General features: G+C 42.9%; 1 protein-coding gene across 3 annotated transcripts in view; it reads right to left on the bottom strand.

The window, feature by feature from the left end:
- KHDRBS3 (KH RNA binding domain containing, signal transduction associated 3) overlaps positions 1-18,142 on the bottom strand; it is a 145,159-nt gene that overhangs the window by 77,549 nt on the left and 49,468 nt on the right. For all 3 annotated transcript variants that reach the window (XM_053246579.1, XM_053246578.1, XM_053246580.1), the window contains one exon: positions 7,253-7,371. In XM_053246579.1, coding sequence (XP_053102554.1) covers positions 7,253-7,371 — 119 coding nt within the window. The remainder of the gene's footprint in view (positions 1-7,252; positions 7,372-18,142) is intronic.

The following is an 18,142-nucleotide window of genomic DNA, read 5'->3' as shown; positions in this document are numbered from 1 at the left end:
GCAGTGTGCGGGCAACTTCGTGCGCTCTTGACCCTTGCCCTTCATGGCTAATAAAAGCTGCCAGGGAGGGGACAGGTAGATGGCTGGAGGTGATCGTTAATGCTTCATTAAGGGAGGGCAGGATGCCATCGTGCCTTAAGGAGGCGGTGGTAAGACCTCTATTAAAAAAGCCCTCCCTTGATCCCTCCAGCCTGGACAACTATAGACCTGTGTCTAACCTCCCCTTTTTGGGCAAGGTGATGGAGCGTGTGGTGGCGTCCCAGCTGCAGAGGGTCTTGGATGATACGGATTATCTGGACCCTTTTCAATCTGGCTTCCGCCCCGGGTATGGGACTGAGACTGCCTTGGTCGCCCTAGTGGATGACCTACGCCGGGAACTAGACAGGGGGAGTGCGTCCCTGTTGGTTCTGCTGGACCTCTCGGCGGCGTTCGATACCATCGACCATGGTATCCTTCTGGGCCGCCTCTCGAGTATGGGAATCGGAGGCACTGCGTTGCAGTGGTTTCGGTCCTTTCTTGAGGGGAGGGTTCAGAAGGTGGTGCTGGGGGACTACTGCTCGGCCCCGTGGCCGTTGGCCTGTGGGGTCCCGCAGGGATCGGTCTTGTCCCCCATGCTGTTTAACATCTACATGAAGCCGCTGGGAGAGGTCATCCGGAGATTTGGACTGAGTTGTCAGCAATATGCGGATGACACTCAGCTCTATCTCTCCTTGTCATCTGATCCTAGGGAGGCGGTGGATGTCCTGAATCGGGGGCTGGAGGCCGTGATGGGTTGGATGTGGGCTAACAAACTGAAATTGAATCCGGATAAGACGGAGGTACTGTTGGTCAGTAGGAGAGCCAATCGGGATGAGGAGATTTTACCGGTTCTGGATGGGGTTGCACTCCCCTTGAAGGAGCAAGTACGCAGCTTGGGGGTACTACTGGACCCGGCTCTGCTTTTGGAAGCTCAGGTGGAGGCGGTGGCCAGGGGTGCCTTTGCACGGCTTCGGCTGGTGCGCCAGCTGCGTCCCTTTCTCGAGAAGGCAGATCTGGCCACGGTTACCCACGCCTTAGTCACGTCGCGGCTGGATTACTGTAACGCGCTCTACGTGGGGCTGCCCTTGAAGAATATCCGGAAACTGCAGCTAGTGCAAAACGCGGCAGCTAGGGTTTTATCCGGAGCTGCCCGTTGGGAACATATCACCCCCATTTTGAAAGAGCTGCACTGGCTGCCGGTTCGTTTCCGGGTCCAATTCAAGGTGCTGGTTTTGACCTTTAAAGCCCTAAACGGTTTGGGCCCGGGGTATCTGAGGGACCGCCTGCTCCCACGGGTTGCTGCCCGCTTGACAAGGACATCTGAGGGGGCCCTGCTCCAGGTGCCGACAATGAGGGAGGCCCGGCTGTCGTGCACTCGGGACAGGGCCTTCTCTGTTGCTGCCCCCAGACTCTGGAATGCTCTCCCAGTGGCCATTCGGTCCTCGGACTCCATCACGGCTTTTAGAAAGCTTTTAAAGACTTGGCTTTTTACCCAGGCTTTTACATGATCGTTTTCTACTGCAGCTTCTTTGTGTTTTTATTTGTTGTATTGTTTTTATGCCTGTTTTTATGTTTTTATATTTTTAACATGATATTTTTATTGTCTTTTTATTGTATGTTTTTAACTTTTGTAAACCGCCTTGGGGTTATCTTTTTAACGAAAGGCGGTATATAAATGCAAAAATAAATAAATAAAATAAATACAGGCTAATGGCCATCACTACATCTCATAGCAGATAATTCCAGAGATTAATTATGCACTGTTTGACAAAGTACTTCCTTTTGTCAGTCCTAAATTTCCTGGCCTTCAGTTTCATGGGATGACCCCTCGTTCCAGTGTTGTCAGAGGGAGAAAACATTTCTCTGTCCACTCTCTCTACTCCATGCATAATGTTATACACCTCCATCATGTCTCCCCTCTTTTCTAAACTAAAAAGCCCCAGATGCTGTAGCCTTGCCTCATAATGAAGATGCTCAAAGTTAGGACTGGGACAAAAATTACATACAAAGGGCCTGTAGACAGGAAGAGCTATGCACTATTGGCAGGAAGGGTGTGGGCAGGTAGGGGTCAGAGGGCTGTGTGTTCTATCTCTGATGTATTGTGACATGACATCTTAAGTAGACAAGAGCCAAGGAGCAGTGAGGGTAGGAGAGGGTAGTGAAGCTAAATTTCACATAAACCATCCAGGCAAATCTGCAAGCTTCTAGTGCAATCGGATTAAACTTGTATCTACCTAGTACCTATAACCTATACATCTCTATGTTTTTTTCATATCAGTGATGGGAGCAGAACTGCATAGAATGCCAGAGTCAGATGCATTTCATAGCCAACTAAGAAAGAAGTGGTCTTCAACTGGCCTGCAACTGTATCTGCCTGTGCCCTGGTTCAGACACCTCTGGACATATGACTGCTGACTGCTACTGAATAGAAGCCCCCAAAGTCAAGGTAAACTGACACAGAAATAGGATTAAGAATAAACACGGACAAAGTGGTACAAGATTAGTGTCAAGATGAGCTTCTCATGTCTGCATCACAACACACTGACAAATGGGGACAAAGATTTGCACAAATTCACCAAACACAACCCTGCACAAGGAAAGTTTGCTTGAAGTGAGAATATGTTACTGATAAGAGTGTGCCGTCGAGTTGGGGTCAACTCCTGGCAACCACAGAGCCCTGTGGTTGTCTTTGGTAGAATACAGGAGGGGTTTACCATTGCCTCCTCCCATGTAGTATGAGATGATGCCTTTCAACATCTTTATATATCACAGCTGCCTGATATAGGTGTTTCCCATAGTCTGGGAAACATACCGGTACCAGTAATCATCTACCCATAAAATAAAGGTTCCAGTAAACTGAGAAAAATAGATCTCCAGTACAAGTGTCTATTCCAATAAGACTCATTTATAGAACCCCAAGATGTTTTGCTTGGGAAGGAACAACCCAAGATGACCTCTCAGACTACCCTGCCCACACTTTTTAAAGTAAGAGAGACCCCCCCACACATCTGCTCATTTATTCTTGTGCTCTCCCTCTTTTTAATAGGATTTATAACTTATTAAGTAACAGGAAGCAGAGGGGAGGGATAAACAGCATATTCACAATGGAGAGAAGTAAACGGCAGGATCCTCCACCGATCTGTATTGGGGCTGATGCTACTTAATCAGCAGAGACTGGGGTAAGCAGTGAGACACTCAGATTTGCTGATGACACTGAATTATTCAGGATGGTAAAATCAAAGCAGACTAAAAAACTGCAGTAGGATCTCTTAAAACATAATTAATGGGCAATGAAGTAGCAAACACAGTTCAATATAAGTTTAAAGCCCTAAATAACTTGGGCCCAAAGCACCTGAAATACCGTCTCTCTCCATATGAGCCTGCCTGCACTCTATGGTAATCTGGAGGCGGGGGGAGAGATACCTTCTATGTTTCCACTGTTCCATTGAGGAACATGTCAAAGGCATACACAAAAGGGCCTTTTCCTTAGTGGTGAACAGGTTAGTCTACCCAGGAAAGAGATACTGGAGTCATGGGATAGCTCACTTAAGAAATCAGTGCAGAATTTCTCTTGCTCCTCAGTCCCTAAGGCTTTCAAATTGAGCATATATTAACCCACTGAACTGACACACTGTATAAGGAGAACTATGAAGAAACAAACATGTAACATCTCTTTAAAGAAAAATTCCCATAAGATGCACAGGTCATCCTCGTTATCTGTGGACCCGCCACCCACAATTTTGTATATCTGCGGTTGGGCAATATAGACCCTGACCTCATTATCTGAGGTTTTAAAAAATAGGCAAAATTTGTCTATCCACGGTTCCTGGGTGGCCAGAAATGACTTTGGATGCAATTTCCAGCCACCATTTTGAAGCACAGAGCCATTTTGTGGCTCAAAAAACTAAATAAATAAATTACTGCAAATCAGAGGAATTGGCAGTGTGTGTGTGTGTGTGTGTATGCGCACTGCTGGATACTGGAAAGCATGGTATGGTACTTGCTCTTATTTCTATTTCCTCTCTGCTTTTCTTGCTTTTCTTTTAGCTTCAAGGAACCTAACCCTCCCCTATTCCCATTGACTCAAGGTCTCATTATCCATGGTTCTAGGCCAGAAAAGAATCCCCCTGGATAACAAGGGCCACCTGTATATAACAGAGACTCAATACAAGTAATCTGTGAAAGAGAAAAACCTTGACAAAGACTTCATGCAATTTAGCTTAGCGCATTAGCCAGCCATTATTTGTGGTCACCACCAATCCCCACTCTTCTTTCAGATCCTTGTCTGGCACATAGGCAGAGGTCTTGGGAGAGAAGTGGGTCTTCTGTCATTTGCACTGGGATATGGAGAGGAGATCTGTGTGATGTTGGGTGGCCTGATCACCAGAGGGCTGGGGGCATTTGCCACTGGCAAGTCAATTAGCAGATGCCTGCCTTCACGGCATGCTAAGGACCAGCTTTAGCTAGGATGTTGTAAGAAATAGTAATATGAACCTCCAGTGTTAACCTTTTTATGATTTTCACTTTATCAAGAGTGAGTACTGCAAGTGGACTTTGCCAGCTTCTGCAATACAAACCTATACTAGTTTTAAACACATACAGGGCTGATGCAAGTAAAATAGCTTGCCCAGAGTAATCGGGAACAATCCACAGTATCATATGATCCTTCAACTCCTTCCCATGTGCTGACAGAATTCCTCCTCTTCCTTTTAGCCTGGTCATAGGAACAATCAAAGCTGCTATAGATGAGTCAGACCACTGGTCTGTCTAGCTCAGTATTATATATACAGACTGGCAGCAGCTTGTACAAGGTTACAGGCAGGAGTCACTCTCAGCCTTATCTGGAAATGCCAGGGAGGGAACTTAGAACCCTATGCATGCAAGCAGAATGCAAGATGCTCTTCCCAGAGCTGCCCCATCCCCTTACAGTGCTCACACATGTAGCCTCCCATTCAAATGCAACCAGGGTAGACCCTGCTTAGCAAAGGGCACAATTCATGCTTGCTACCAAGCCACCTAATGGCACAGCGGGCAAGTAACCTGCTCAGAGAGCATGAGGCTGTTAGTTCGAATCCCTGCTGGTGTGTTTCCCAGAATATGGAAAACTCCTATATCAGGCAGCAGCAATACAGGAAAGTGCTGAAGGGCCTCATCTCCTACTGCACAGGAGAAGGCAATGGTAAGTACCACAAGAAAACCATATGGCTCTGTGGTCGCCAGGAGTTGACACCAACTCAACAGCACAACCTTTCCTTTCCTATCACAAGACCAGCTCTCCTCCCGCACTGGGAGGACCTTCCAACACCCGCACCTTTCAACATCAACTCCTGTTAAACACAAGCCCAATGAAAACCGGCCTGAGATGTAAACCACCCTGCGCCTTTTTGGAAGGGCGGTATAATGAATGAATGAATGAATAAATAAATTTTGAAACTAGCTCTCTGGTTTTGTCAAGAACCTGTCTAGCCAGGTATGGCAACAACTCAGAGTAAAAAGAAAGAGAGGAAGTTTGTGAGCAAGTGGGGAGGGTGCACACAACCCTGTCACTTGCTCCTCATCACTTAACCCAATAAATGGCCAAGAAAGAGTTACATCTGCACAAGACACTTGGCTGTCATGGGTTCTCTCTAAGGAATTCTGGGAATTTCAAGAGAGCCAACAAGCAACATTAGCAAGCTTTGATTCCCAAGATTGTTTGAGGAATGCCCATGCGTGCGTGCACACACGACCTCAGACAATTAGTAAGGACACTTTAAAAAAATTAAACAGACATCTATAATGCCTTGTCAACATTCCCCCCATTTTATTAAAAACAATCGTTGCTTCAAATGTTGCTCCATAGTTAACTTACATAAAGATCTACTTTTCAGTTTAATGGAAGAGTGGTCAATATATTTCAAACTCTGTCATGATTTAATGATTACAAGGCTTCTTTTGCAGTAATAGAGCAGTCTGAAACACACACACAGCCAGGTATGCTATTAAGGGAAAGCAATATAAATATATCTTCAGTGCATTCCTTAATGAGGGATTATTCGTTTACAGTAAACCAGGCAGAAAATCTATTCCACAATGTCAAGGAGCTACTTTCAGATATAAATCTGAAGACAGAACATGCATACAGACCCAAAATATCAATTAGGAAATATTAAAGTTTAGTTATGTTTCTTGAGGTAAGCAGTTTGGAAAGCTAAGAACCCTTCATTTCTTTAAAAAAGATACACATAATAATGATGTTCTTTGCAGTCTTTCCACATAGCCATAGTCTGTGAATAGTGTTTACAATCTAAAATATAGATTTCAATGCATAATTAATTGCAGCTGTTGAACTCACCGTCCCTTTGATATCAATAAAGATATCCCAGTTCACTTTGCTCACTTGACTCTTATTACTAGGAGGCATCAGATGCCTACCAAACTGAAGTTCTTCCTTGCAGAAACAGAGTCAGAACACACTTGCCCTAAAACAAAGAGCAACTTTCATCATGCAGAGTCATCCCTTCAGGTGTCAACAAAATTCCAAAGAAATAACTGGAATTAAGGAGACCAGAGATAACTTTCCAACACTGCACAACTGCAGGCTGTCTAAAGGTGCAGGCTAGCTACCATGTACAAAGTGACACAAGTAGCTCCTCTTGCTCTAGGAGCAAGTTCTAAGCACCCTCACCAACCTCTCACTTAGGTTGATGAGGCACCCTCTGCTATCCTCTTGCTTAGATTACTGCAACACATTGTACGTGGGGCTGCATTTGAAAAGGGTCCAGAAACTGCAGCAGGTACAAAACAGGGCTGCAAGATTACTCACGGGGACTGGATGTTTTGAGCATACTATGCCAGTGCTTTGTCACCTGCACTGACTCCCAGTCCATTTCCAGGCCCAATTCAAAGGGCTGGTTCTAACTTTTAGGTTACTTGAGAAAGGGCCTTGCCCCATATGCCCCAGCCCAGACCTTAAGATCTTCTTTGGAGGCGCTCATCCAAGTGCCCCTGCCAAACGAGGAGAGGTAGGTGGCTACTAGGGAGACAGCTAAATTAGTTTTAATTCCATTGTAAACAGCATTGTCATACCATTCTCTCTGGCCTGGTTTAGATGCTCAGCAGTTCCCAAATGCCTGCTCAAAAAAAAGGGCTGTCCTTTTCCACAATGAAAAGAGGCAAAAGCTGGTGGTACTGACATTCACAAACACTCTGAACCAGAATTATTTAAATTTAGAATTAGTGATACTGAACTTACCTTAGGAAACTGTTTTACTGGAATTAATACTTTTTGTCCTAGCTTCATATTTTTATTAATCACCACATCAATGTACTTTTCTTCTTCCTTTCCTTCTCCTTTTTGAAATTTCTCAATTTCTGTAAGAAAAAAAAACACACCTGTTTTGACTTTCATTTTCCTGAATCATTTTAAACATGTGTTCTCATTTAGAGAACAGAACAATTGCATTTTATCAATGCAATTCTGAAAATCTTTTACTTGCATTGTCTAAACTAGGAAACTGAAAGCAAAGGATTGCCTGCTAACCCCCATCTTTATTTCAATTTGGTTGACAGCCCTCTTGTCTGCTGGCATATATTTAAAAAATATACACCTTCAATTGGTGGGTGGGTTGGTTTCTTTTGTTTTTAATTCTTCTCAACTCCCAATATTTCACAAATAGGTTTCAAGGGTGAAGGTTTCTTGTGACAGCGAATAAGAACAAAAAATATGTAACTAGAATGAACATCATTTTCAAAAACCTGGAAAGGTTATGCCTATGTGTGAGCATATTGTACTTATGCAGGAGTAAGATTATAGTGGGCACGAAGAACTGCCCACTAAGATGTTCCTGAGTCAGAACAAGCTCTTCAACTCTGTGTTATATTTTACATCACAAGTATACATACACATCTTAGCCATCTGTTTCATTTAATATATTATTAACAATCCTCAAAATATCCACCCCTTCCCTCTTCCATAGACATTCAGATGCTTTCCTAACTTCATGCACTTTGGAAACACCAAAAGAAAACGTAAAACCTGTCTCTGAGAAGTCATACTTCTGGGCTGTGTTTAGAAACTTCCTAAAAAGGCATTACCAATAAAACCTATATTTTCAGCCTAATTACAATGCCAGTTAATACAGTGGCACATGTGTTAACTAGCATGTGCCACTTTAGACTCAGGCCTGCAAAAATGAACATCTGACTCAACCTTTCTGGACCTGACTCTGTCCCAGTGTGTTATCCATTTCTGGCATGAAGGAAAAGAATGGCTGATAGTTTCAGGGGAATCTTGTATACAAATTAGTGCCTGTGTTTAAGTATATGTAGGGAGAGATTCAGTCTGTCTTCCATTAATGATAAACAAACAAAATGAAATATGCATGTTTCTCTTCTGTTGCCCGCCATAAGCTGTCAAGAAATGGACATGTTTGTCAAAATAAAAATTTAAGAAAGACTAGATGTGTTCAAGCATTTGAAGCTTTGGTTTACCAGTAAAAGCCATGTTTTGTGGTAGGAGTGGGGAATTACAGATTTCAGCACAGATAAATAAAAGCTGGGATTTGTTTAACTAAACTACTAATTTAAAAACCAGTCACACACAGCTACAAATAACTGAGCAGATGACACGAGATTTATTGCTCATGTCTGGGGGGGAAGAAACACACTTAATCAGCCCACAATGAATTATGGAATTGTTCTTGACATAAGAATTGCCTTGCTGGATCAGACCAAAGTCCACCTAGTAGAGCAGGGCTAGTCATCCCTGGCTCTCCAGCTGTTGAACTCTAACTCCCATTATCCCCAGACACAATAAACTGTGGCTGGGGATGATGGGGGTTGTAGTTCAACAACATCAGCTGGAGGGTCAAGGTTGCCTACCCCTGCAGTAGAACACCTTCAGCAGTAGCCAGCAGCAGTCTGGTGACTCCAAGGGACATCAGCAGGGCAAGAAAGCAAGAACCATTCCTTGTTTCCCCCTAGATTCTGGTATTCAGAATCCTGAACATGGAGGTTCCGTTTAGTAATCCTGTATTGTGACTGTTTTGAGACAAGTCCTCAGAGCATAGCTTTGACCTCCTGCTAACCAAGCAAAGAGGCACCTTTTAAAGGGGGAAGAACTGTCCCTATTCAACCCAGCACAGTACCCTTATGTCTACCTTATGTGTCAACCTTATGCTTCTTTTTGGGGTGTGAGCCTTCTGGGACATGGAATTATGTTATTTTATTGTCTTTTTTGCTAAAAGGTCTATTGAGCTTTTCATTGAAAATGCAGTATATGGATATTCGTAAGAATAATGCCCTTGTCCAAAAGTCCTTTAAACTGGAGGGTAGAAGTACACATCCTAAGGTAGTAACTAAGTTTAAATGGCACATGTGGAACATACTTTGTCTGCCCTTCATCTTAAGAGGAAGGATTTCGTGTCTGTCTCTTAACTATGCCAGAGGGAAAACATGACTTTCTTTACTGGGTGTGGATGTGTGTGTGTGTAACTCATTACCCTAAATATAATGAATGAGTGAGTGTAAACAGTTGATATATAATAACAAAAACATATGTCAAAGTCCACAATGTATACCACCCTGCAAAAGCACCTAGATGAGAAAGTGAGTTTTAGCATATGCATATGAGTTTCCAATTGCTCTTGTGTTCTTTACTGGAAGCAATATAAGCATCTTCAGCAAATTTTCTGAAAACTTCTAGAAGTTTCTAACCATTCCTAAACATAGCAGCATATATTTGCACAGTTATATGGCCATTCTGGTTTTCAGTAGCGTTGCACAAGAGCACTGAAACAGAGTGTTCATGGCAAACAGGGCAACTCTCACACTGCTTACACCATTTTTGATCCTTTGAGCCTGAGCACATAATGCAACATCCGTGAAACAGATTCTACCGTGAAACATATGGGCTGGGGTATGAAGTTGTCCCAATGAGACAAATCAGTTGGTTTCTGGGGTCACTCTACCCAGGGTACTTTTTCCCCCTAAAAGAAAGGAAACTCTTTTTTCCCTTTGGGGGTTCTGTACACCAGGCTGCTGACAATGTCTTACATGGGCAAAATAACAAGGCAACTGACCAAAGTAATCCCTTGCCAACCGCTGTTTTCCCAATCGCGGTTTTAAGTATCCACCATGACTGGGAAATTGTGACTGTCTTGCCGACCGTGACCTGAGTATCCACAGTTTGGCAAGATTTTTTAGTGATTTGGGGGGGTTCCTCGCAATTTGGGGGGGGGTTTCAGAGGTGCAATCCGCTCACTCCTCTTGCTGACCCTGCCAACTCCTCACAATCTAAAGTGACTTTGACTGGTTTGTGGGGGTTCAAGAGTGCATTTGAGCGATTTTTGAAGGTTCAACATTTTCCAGAGGTTGAATTTGCTCACTCCTCTTGTTTATTCTTGGTTATTTTAATGGATTCCGGGTGATTTTCACAACCACAGTTCCCCTAACCCGTTTCCTATGGATCTCAATTGCTTGGCAACCAAGAATTTGCCAACAGTGAGATTTTGCAGGGTTAGGGGATTTTGCAGGAACGGAACCCTCATGGTTGGTGAGGGATGACTGTACTGAGTTTTTGCAAGCAAGCTGCACTGGGGTAAACAGTTTCCACAAAAAGGAAAGTGAAGGTTTAATGAGAATACACTCAATTAGCTGCTGCCTGAAGGTATTCAGAGCCTCATACACACTCAAAGAGGCAAGGAAAGTTGCCAGTGTACTAACCTTCACGGTTCCAGATTAGAACAAGGAGGATTAATTCCTTGCTTTCTTGAATCCTACACAAGCCTTCAATTATTCTCAAATAGGTTTTCCCTATTTAACAAGAACTAAACCTGAACACAGTATTCTTAAGGACCTCATTAATGACATTGATACAATGAATATTCATTACCACGGAAAGTATATTTAGCCATCATTTGTTCCGCTTTCTCCCTACCCTTTATTAAATTCAAAAGTGCCTCTTTTTAGTCTTTGATATCTTATCTAGAACACAATATCCTACATTAAAAGGGCAGCTAGTGGAAATCCACACAAAAATCCATCTACTAGTGGAAATGCATTCAAAGTAATAATTCTTAGTATTTATATAACATGCTGGAGTATTCATAGTGCTTCACATGCATTGCCTCAGTAATCCTTAGCTCTGTAAAGCAGATCAGTATTATTATCCCCATATTGCAGCCGTGGGGCAGGGGGGTGGGGGACACACAATACTGCAGCTAATGGCTTGCCCAAGGCCACCATGAATCCTACTGGTGACTTACTTTAGTAAGGCATTCAACTGCCAAAAAGGGTTGACAGACTATTTTCATAAAATTAAGTCACTGTTGCCAGCTCCTCCAACTCTGAATGTGACTACATTTGCAGATTTAGTCTATTCTGGTACCCCATTCTCATGCTCACAAGGGCAAATGCCTGTTTTGGGGTTCCTCATTAAGAAATACTTTAACAAAGCTTAAACCAATTCAATTTTAAAGAACCACAAGTGAACGGAACTGATGTTAGGCAACTTAAGTCAGATCTAATCTTTATAAACGAACTTCTTTTACTTGCTAGGCCACTGATTTATCTTGGCTGTGCAGCTTAGCTCAGAACAAACTCTTCATGTTCCTGAGCAGAGATTGTTCTCAGATTTATTTGTAACAAATAGCCAAGCATGTTCTGATTTTCTTGAGCACTTTAACACATATACAGATTGTGTGTTCATAAAGGCTGTAAAGACAATAAATAAAATTTCTCGGACTACTGCTGACGCAGTGGTTAGAGGAGAACCGAGCCTGAAGGTGTCTGCTCCACCTCCACAGGATTGAAGACATGGAAAAAAGGCCTCCCTTCAGGGGAAGGGAAGGGAGTGTCAGTTCCTTGCCATAAAGACCAGAGAATGGTTGGAGACTGGAACACATGCCAAGCCATTTGTAAAAGTCCATCACTTGCAGATAGTACACCATGACTTCAGTGCACAAACTTAAGTTGCAATGGAATCAAAACCCAAGTGTCAGGTTCTGCACTCCATGAAGAACAGCCAAACGTCCTTCACTTGGGGAAAGTCTGTCATTAGGGAGATAGACTGGATAGGTTGAACACGAGTGAATAATGCAGTGCTGCTATTTCAAAGCAATCCAACAGCATAGATAGAATTATTCACCTGCTCTATGCAACACTGACAAAAGCCTTTAGGGAGAACTATGACCAGGTCCTTATTTCAAGTAACAACAGAAGCCGAAGTTGTCGGGGCGGGGGGAGCAGTTTCCAAACATCTTAGAAAGCAAGAATGATATAAGGCAAGTCTGAGTGAGTTGGGGCTGCTTGGCTTTGTCTGCTGCCAGGAGAAAGAGCAATCTCACAGAAGGGACAGCTTAACACTAGAGAGAGACACTGTTACAAGCTAGAGTCAAAAATACCAATAACTGCCCAATAGTATAATGGGTGGTGCAAGCACTGGAGCAGGTTTGTGAAGCAGAGGTGCCGTGGAATCTGTCAATAATAGTCAGTTCAGTTTATTGCACTCTTTGATCAAATGTACAGATTTCAACCCAGACTTCGATAAAGAGTCTATTGGTACGGAGATAGATAGATAGATAGATAGATAGATAGATAGATAGATAGATAGATAGATAGATAGATATGGTGTGTGTGCACGCACACACAGAGAGAAACTATTACATAAAAGTAGAATAAAATGGAATAAAATGAAGCAAACTAAAAAAACCCTAAACCAACCATTTCTGGTAACACACACACACACACACACACACACACCCTGAACACAGGTGCAAATGCCTGTTTGGGGGTTCCTTATTAAATACTTTAACAGCAGTCAGAGGAATTGTATTTATTGTCTTACAGCCTTTATGAGCCCGTGCCAAAACACTTGCATGATAACATACAAAAGGTTTGATCATCTCAAATTGTTAAACTAGTTCTGGCATTTCCAAAACTGCCAGTCCCAGCGGTACTCTCTCAGCAATAAAGTCAAATACAGCTTTTATCTGGTGGGCTTTTAAACTTTCTAACTCTCAGCTTTTTAATTTGGTTATAGCTAGGTCTGTTTTGAGTTTTTATTAATTGTATTAATTCTGTACTGTTTTATATTGTTTTGCTAATCTTGTGAGCCACCCCAAGTAGTATTACACTGGAACGACGGGATATAACTAAAGTGCATACAGCTTTCCTCATCAAACCACTTCAGTGTGCTCTGCTCATTTCCAATACTCCATCTATGGTCCTGTTGCTTGGACAACAGAGGCTTTCTTGGACCCAGTTCAGACATATAAGTTAACTGGAGTTAAGCACGAACGAGGTTCTAGTTCTTAACTCCAAATTGTGCCACAGACGTTCACGAGGCCAGCCAAACTCCAGTTGAAGGAGAGGGGAGACTCTCCCTGTTGCCCAGTTGCCGAGGCACATCCCTACCACCTCTATGACTGGAGTTTGGAATAGGCACAAAACCATGGCTGTAGCTGGGTCAGCTTTTGGGCGTAATACTTTGGGGGCAAAACTTCAGCTGTTGGCAGTGCAACTTAGAGATAACCAAAGGTTCCAGTTGGAGTTTTGCAAGGCAGTTAGCTTTTGGCCCATAACCACAGTTTTGAAGTGGCTTAATGGGGAACAAGTGCCCACATTTCTTGAAAGCTTCCTGTACGCAGATCCCGAGACTGCAGTGCCAGCCTCCCCCAACAGATACTGCTTGTTTCATCCATGTACCTTATGGCATGAGTAATGGCCCCAAGTCGACATTTAGGGGGGCTTGTACTCCCTAAATGCACTAGCAGCTGCTCATAAGACTGGCACTTTTGGAAATGCCAAGACTAGTTTTTAACAACTCTAGATGGTCAAACCTTTTGTACCTTATCACACATGTGTTTTTTCGACACGGACTCTTTGGACTATAATGACCGGTTAGGCAAACATTTGATTGGATAAGTCCAGATGAACTTAATAAGGCAACTGATCTCTTCAAGTAAACAATCTCTTCTTCAACCAATCAAGATATTTCTTTCTTTAACTAATCAAGAAACTGGTTGCTCAAGGCAATTATATACATATTACTAACAAACAACATCCTATCTCTGTACCCAAGGATGCCCATACCTGGTGATAAGGTTCCCTAGTCCTAAATTATTAGGGATTGCTTACAAGAAGGTTAAATTTGATGGTGTATGCCATCTCTAGCAAAGTTTTATTCTATAAAAGACATTCATATCTGGTTATATGAATCTACCCTAGAAGTCTCTCCAACTTTGGCAAGCTACTTCAAATTTCTCTTTGGGACCATGAGTGGCAGGCAAACTGGCAAGATCAATTTTTGAAAAAGAAAAAATTGAAACACGGGATTCTAACAAGAATGAACAACAGTTAAACAGAGTGCCTTGGGGTTCATTTTTGACCAAGGAGTTACAAGCAGCCCACCTTTACCATGCCTGCAGGTTCCAGCAAGTGTGGATTTTCACTTACTATAATAAAATGAAAGTTAAATGTGGCATTTTCTTTAGTCTTGCTTCCTTTTTTTGAGACTGTGAACCTCAGATGCTATCAGAAGTCCTCCGACTCACTGGCGGACTGTTTACAGAGTATAGAAACATGCTAACTTAATTGGGGATAGCCAAGCCAGACCAATGAGAAAATCCAATCAGATTTTCAAGGTCAAATGAGTAGGAGGATTTGCCTTCCCTTAATCCCTAGATTACATTCTCTACTACTTTGCTTTGTGTACCGATGGCGTCTCCTAACTCAGAAATAATAGATGAGCATGTGATTAAGGTTTCTGATAATGCTGAGGATTAAAATCCCATGTTCCCAGACCATGGACATGGTGTTTATACTGGTTCAGAAATTCATGCCAGTGGAGGAATTATTGTATTTTATTCAGAGCAGAGTAGGCTAAGCAAGGATTGTTTCCCAGTGAGCCCAAATGACAGAACATAATGTCATTGAGTGCATTAGATAATGGAAAAGTAGACTTGTTTTACTTTAATCTCAAAGTAGAATTAATCTTTCTATAAGAGGACTAGTATTGTCAGCCATGTTATTTCTATTAATGCTCTGTGCAACAGAACTTTTTAGGCCATATTGAAGTGATACACAGGGGAGGGAGGGAGAGTGCTGCCAAACACCAAACCTATCGACACTGCAAAAGTCCTCTTGCAATTTGGTTTCTGCAAAACTGAATTCCACATTCAAGATACAGTATCCTAATTATCTCCAACAATTTAGTTCTGACAGGGTTCAAAGGCCCTTCTCAGGACTTTACAGATAGGTTTTGCAACCCAAAAGATGTAAACAGAGAAAGAGTTGTGAGATATGCCTTAATCTGCCAGTTTGTTTCCGGGTCCAATTCAAGGTGCTGGTTTTGACCTTTAAAGCCCTAAACAGTTTGGGCCCGGGGTATCTGAGGGACCGCCTGCTCCCAAGGGTTGCTGCCCGCTTGACGAGGACATCTGAGGGGGCCCTGCTCCGGGTGCCGACAATGAGGGAGGCCCGGCTGTCGTGCACTCGGGACAGGGCCTTCTCTGTTGCTGCCCCCAGACTCTGGAATGCTCTCCCAGTGGCCATTCGTTCCTCGGACTCCATCACGGCTTTTAGGAAGCTTTTAAAGACTTGGCTTTTTACCCAGGCTTTTACATAATCGTTTTTACTGCTGCTTCTGGGTGTTTTTCTTTGTTGTCTTGTTTTTATGCTTGCTTTATATGTTTTTAGCTTGATGTTTTTATTGCTTTTTATTGTATGTTTTAATTTTTGTAAACTGCCTTGGGGTTTTCTTTTAACGAAAGGCGGTATAGAAATGTAAAAATAAATAAATAAATAAATAAATCTGGAAAGGATGTTGTTTCAAGGACAACAGGCAGCTTTTCTTAAAACATTTATTTTGCACACACTATTTTATCAAGATAATCAGGAAATAAAATCTTTAGGTTAATACTGCTGATATAAAGCACAAAAAGAAAAGGTCTACCGCCTGATTATAAAGTTCATAATATGTTGGACTGCAATTCCCTTGTGCTGGGCTCTATCTAGTTCCACACAGACCTACAAAATAAGATTTCATAAAGCCACATCCTAATAGAAGGATTTTCTATCCTACTTAAAAAGAACATTCAGGGTATGATTCAGAGAGTTGTTTAAGGTTCAGGCAGGAGCTTGCACTAGATCAGTGGAAAACACACACACAAACATACACACTTGAACAGCTCTCATCTCACATCAAAAACTTGTTTTTTAAACTCTTCTCAGCTTCAAAAACAGTTTGCTGAGCTACACAGAAGGGTGCCATTTAGAGCTGGGAGACCAGAAACCTCCTTGGGTTTACAGAACAAGTTTCAGTTTCATGGATCCCGGCCATTGCACTTGAAGCAACTGGAATCACTGCCATGTCTGCTAATATGGGTGAGTACTATGTGGATTATAAATTCACAATTCTAATCTGGACCCTGCAATCTAAAACTGCAAAACTAACTCTGAAGTACTTAAATGCGTCGACCAAGGACAGGTTCAGATTGACAAAATTCCTACACACAATTATGTACATGAACATGCAAGCACATTTGGCAATCTAAACTGGCCCTAATTCACATGATCAATGCAGAAATGACTTCTGTTATTGCAAAAATCATATCTTAATCAGTTTGTAGAGGCATGCCCTACTTGAAATTATGGTGTTCTTCAGCTGCTGGCTGAAGATACATAAGAATAAGAGAATCTAACACATCGTTGTGTGAAGTACTTTTTCACACAACACATAATCAACTTGTGAAATTCTCTGCCACGAGATTTGGTAACAGCCAACAACCTGGATGGCTTGAAGAGGGGCTTGGATAACTTCATGGAGGAGAGGTCTATCAACGGCTACTAGTCCGAAGCCTGAAGACCATCTCCAGTCTCAGGGGCAGGATGCCTCTGAGTACCAGTTGCTGGGGAGTGACATCAGGAGAGAGGGCATGTCCTCAAGTCCTGCCTGTGGCTTCTAGCAACATCTGGTGGGCCACTGTGTGAAACAGGATGCTGGACTAGATGGGCCTTGGGCCTGATCCAGCAGGGCTGTTCTTATGTTCTTATCCAACGTCACAACTTCAATGATTAACTGCAAGCTCTTGACTGGTACATATGAAGAAATCTCAAGAATGCAATAGAGAATTACTTAACTATCTTACAGCCCATAGAGTGCAACCAACACCTTAGTCCTCTTCAGATGTTTAAAAAGGCAGGAATGCAACTGGCCAGCCTTCCAGTCACAGAAAGAATCTGTCACTGTTATTGTATGTGTCTCTTCGGACAAATTTTATAAACATGGAGAGTAGGTGGGTCAGTGTGGGGGTGGGCTTTAGGGTACGCTCTCAGGACGAAGTATACAAGTACAGAGTCCCTTTGTTTTTGGGGAAAGACATGAAGAGGACTATATATTCTCCATTCCAGGCTTCTTTGCTGCTTCACCGTATCTCCTTTTCGACACCTGCTATATGCTCAAGTCCTTTCCTTCGTTCCTTCTAAGCTCTGAAGAGCTTGCCGGCTTCAAGTCTCTACAGACTCCCTGCTTTATTCTAAGACAGCTTCTAGCACCATTTACTCCAGCCAAGGCTAGCATCATGTCCCAATGATACTGCTTCTCTCTCACCCTTAACTCAAATGCATCTGTTTTCACGACCTTATGGCTTTCTGCTCCATGAAGCTCCCTGGGCCTCATAGCAGCTACTCATCAAGCCATCTCCTTTGCTCTAACATTATATCCTGTTCCCCTACCCACCCCGCAATTCAGAGAGCTGAGTGTGAAGCTCTCTGCAGTTTCCCCTCTTGGCACCAATTAGGCCCCACAACTGCTTCAATTCCCTGGGCTCTTTCCTTTCTGAAAGCTCACATGAACTTCTTCAGAGACTTTCTAGCCTACCCAAGCTTTCTGTGTGTCCTGGCCTTATTTCTACCATTGACCTACTCTTTCCCAGCCTCCCTCTCTAACCATTCCTTCCCCCGCCTTTTCACTATCCCCTTGGGTAACTCAACGGTAAGCCAGTGTTCTCCATTGCAAGGCTCCCATCGATCCTATGTGTGGTTCCCTGCCTAACTGAAATGCAGAGGACTCAGCACAACCTCCCCACACAATGCAGAAGCAACCATTCTTATTGAGTGGTGCTGCACTTGGCTCAGCACTGCT

This window comes from Hemicordylus capensis, chromosome 4 (assembly GCF_027244095.1).
Source record: "Hemicordylus capensis ecotype Gifberg chromosome 4, rHemCap1.1.pri, whole genome shotgun sequence".
Classification (NCBI taxonomy): Eukaryota; Metazoa; Chordata; class Lepidosauria; order Squamata; family Cordylidae; genus Hemicordylus; species Hemicordylus capensis.
Note: the sequence above shows the minus strand (reverse complement) of the source record. Positions and strands in the feature narration are given on the sequence as shown.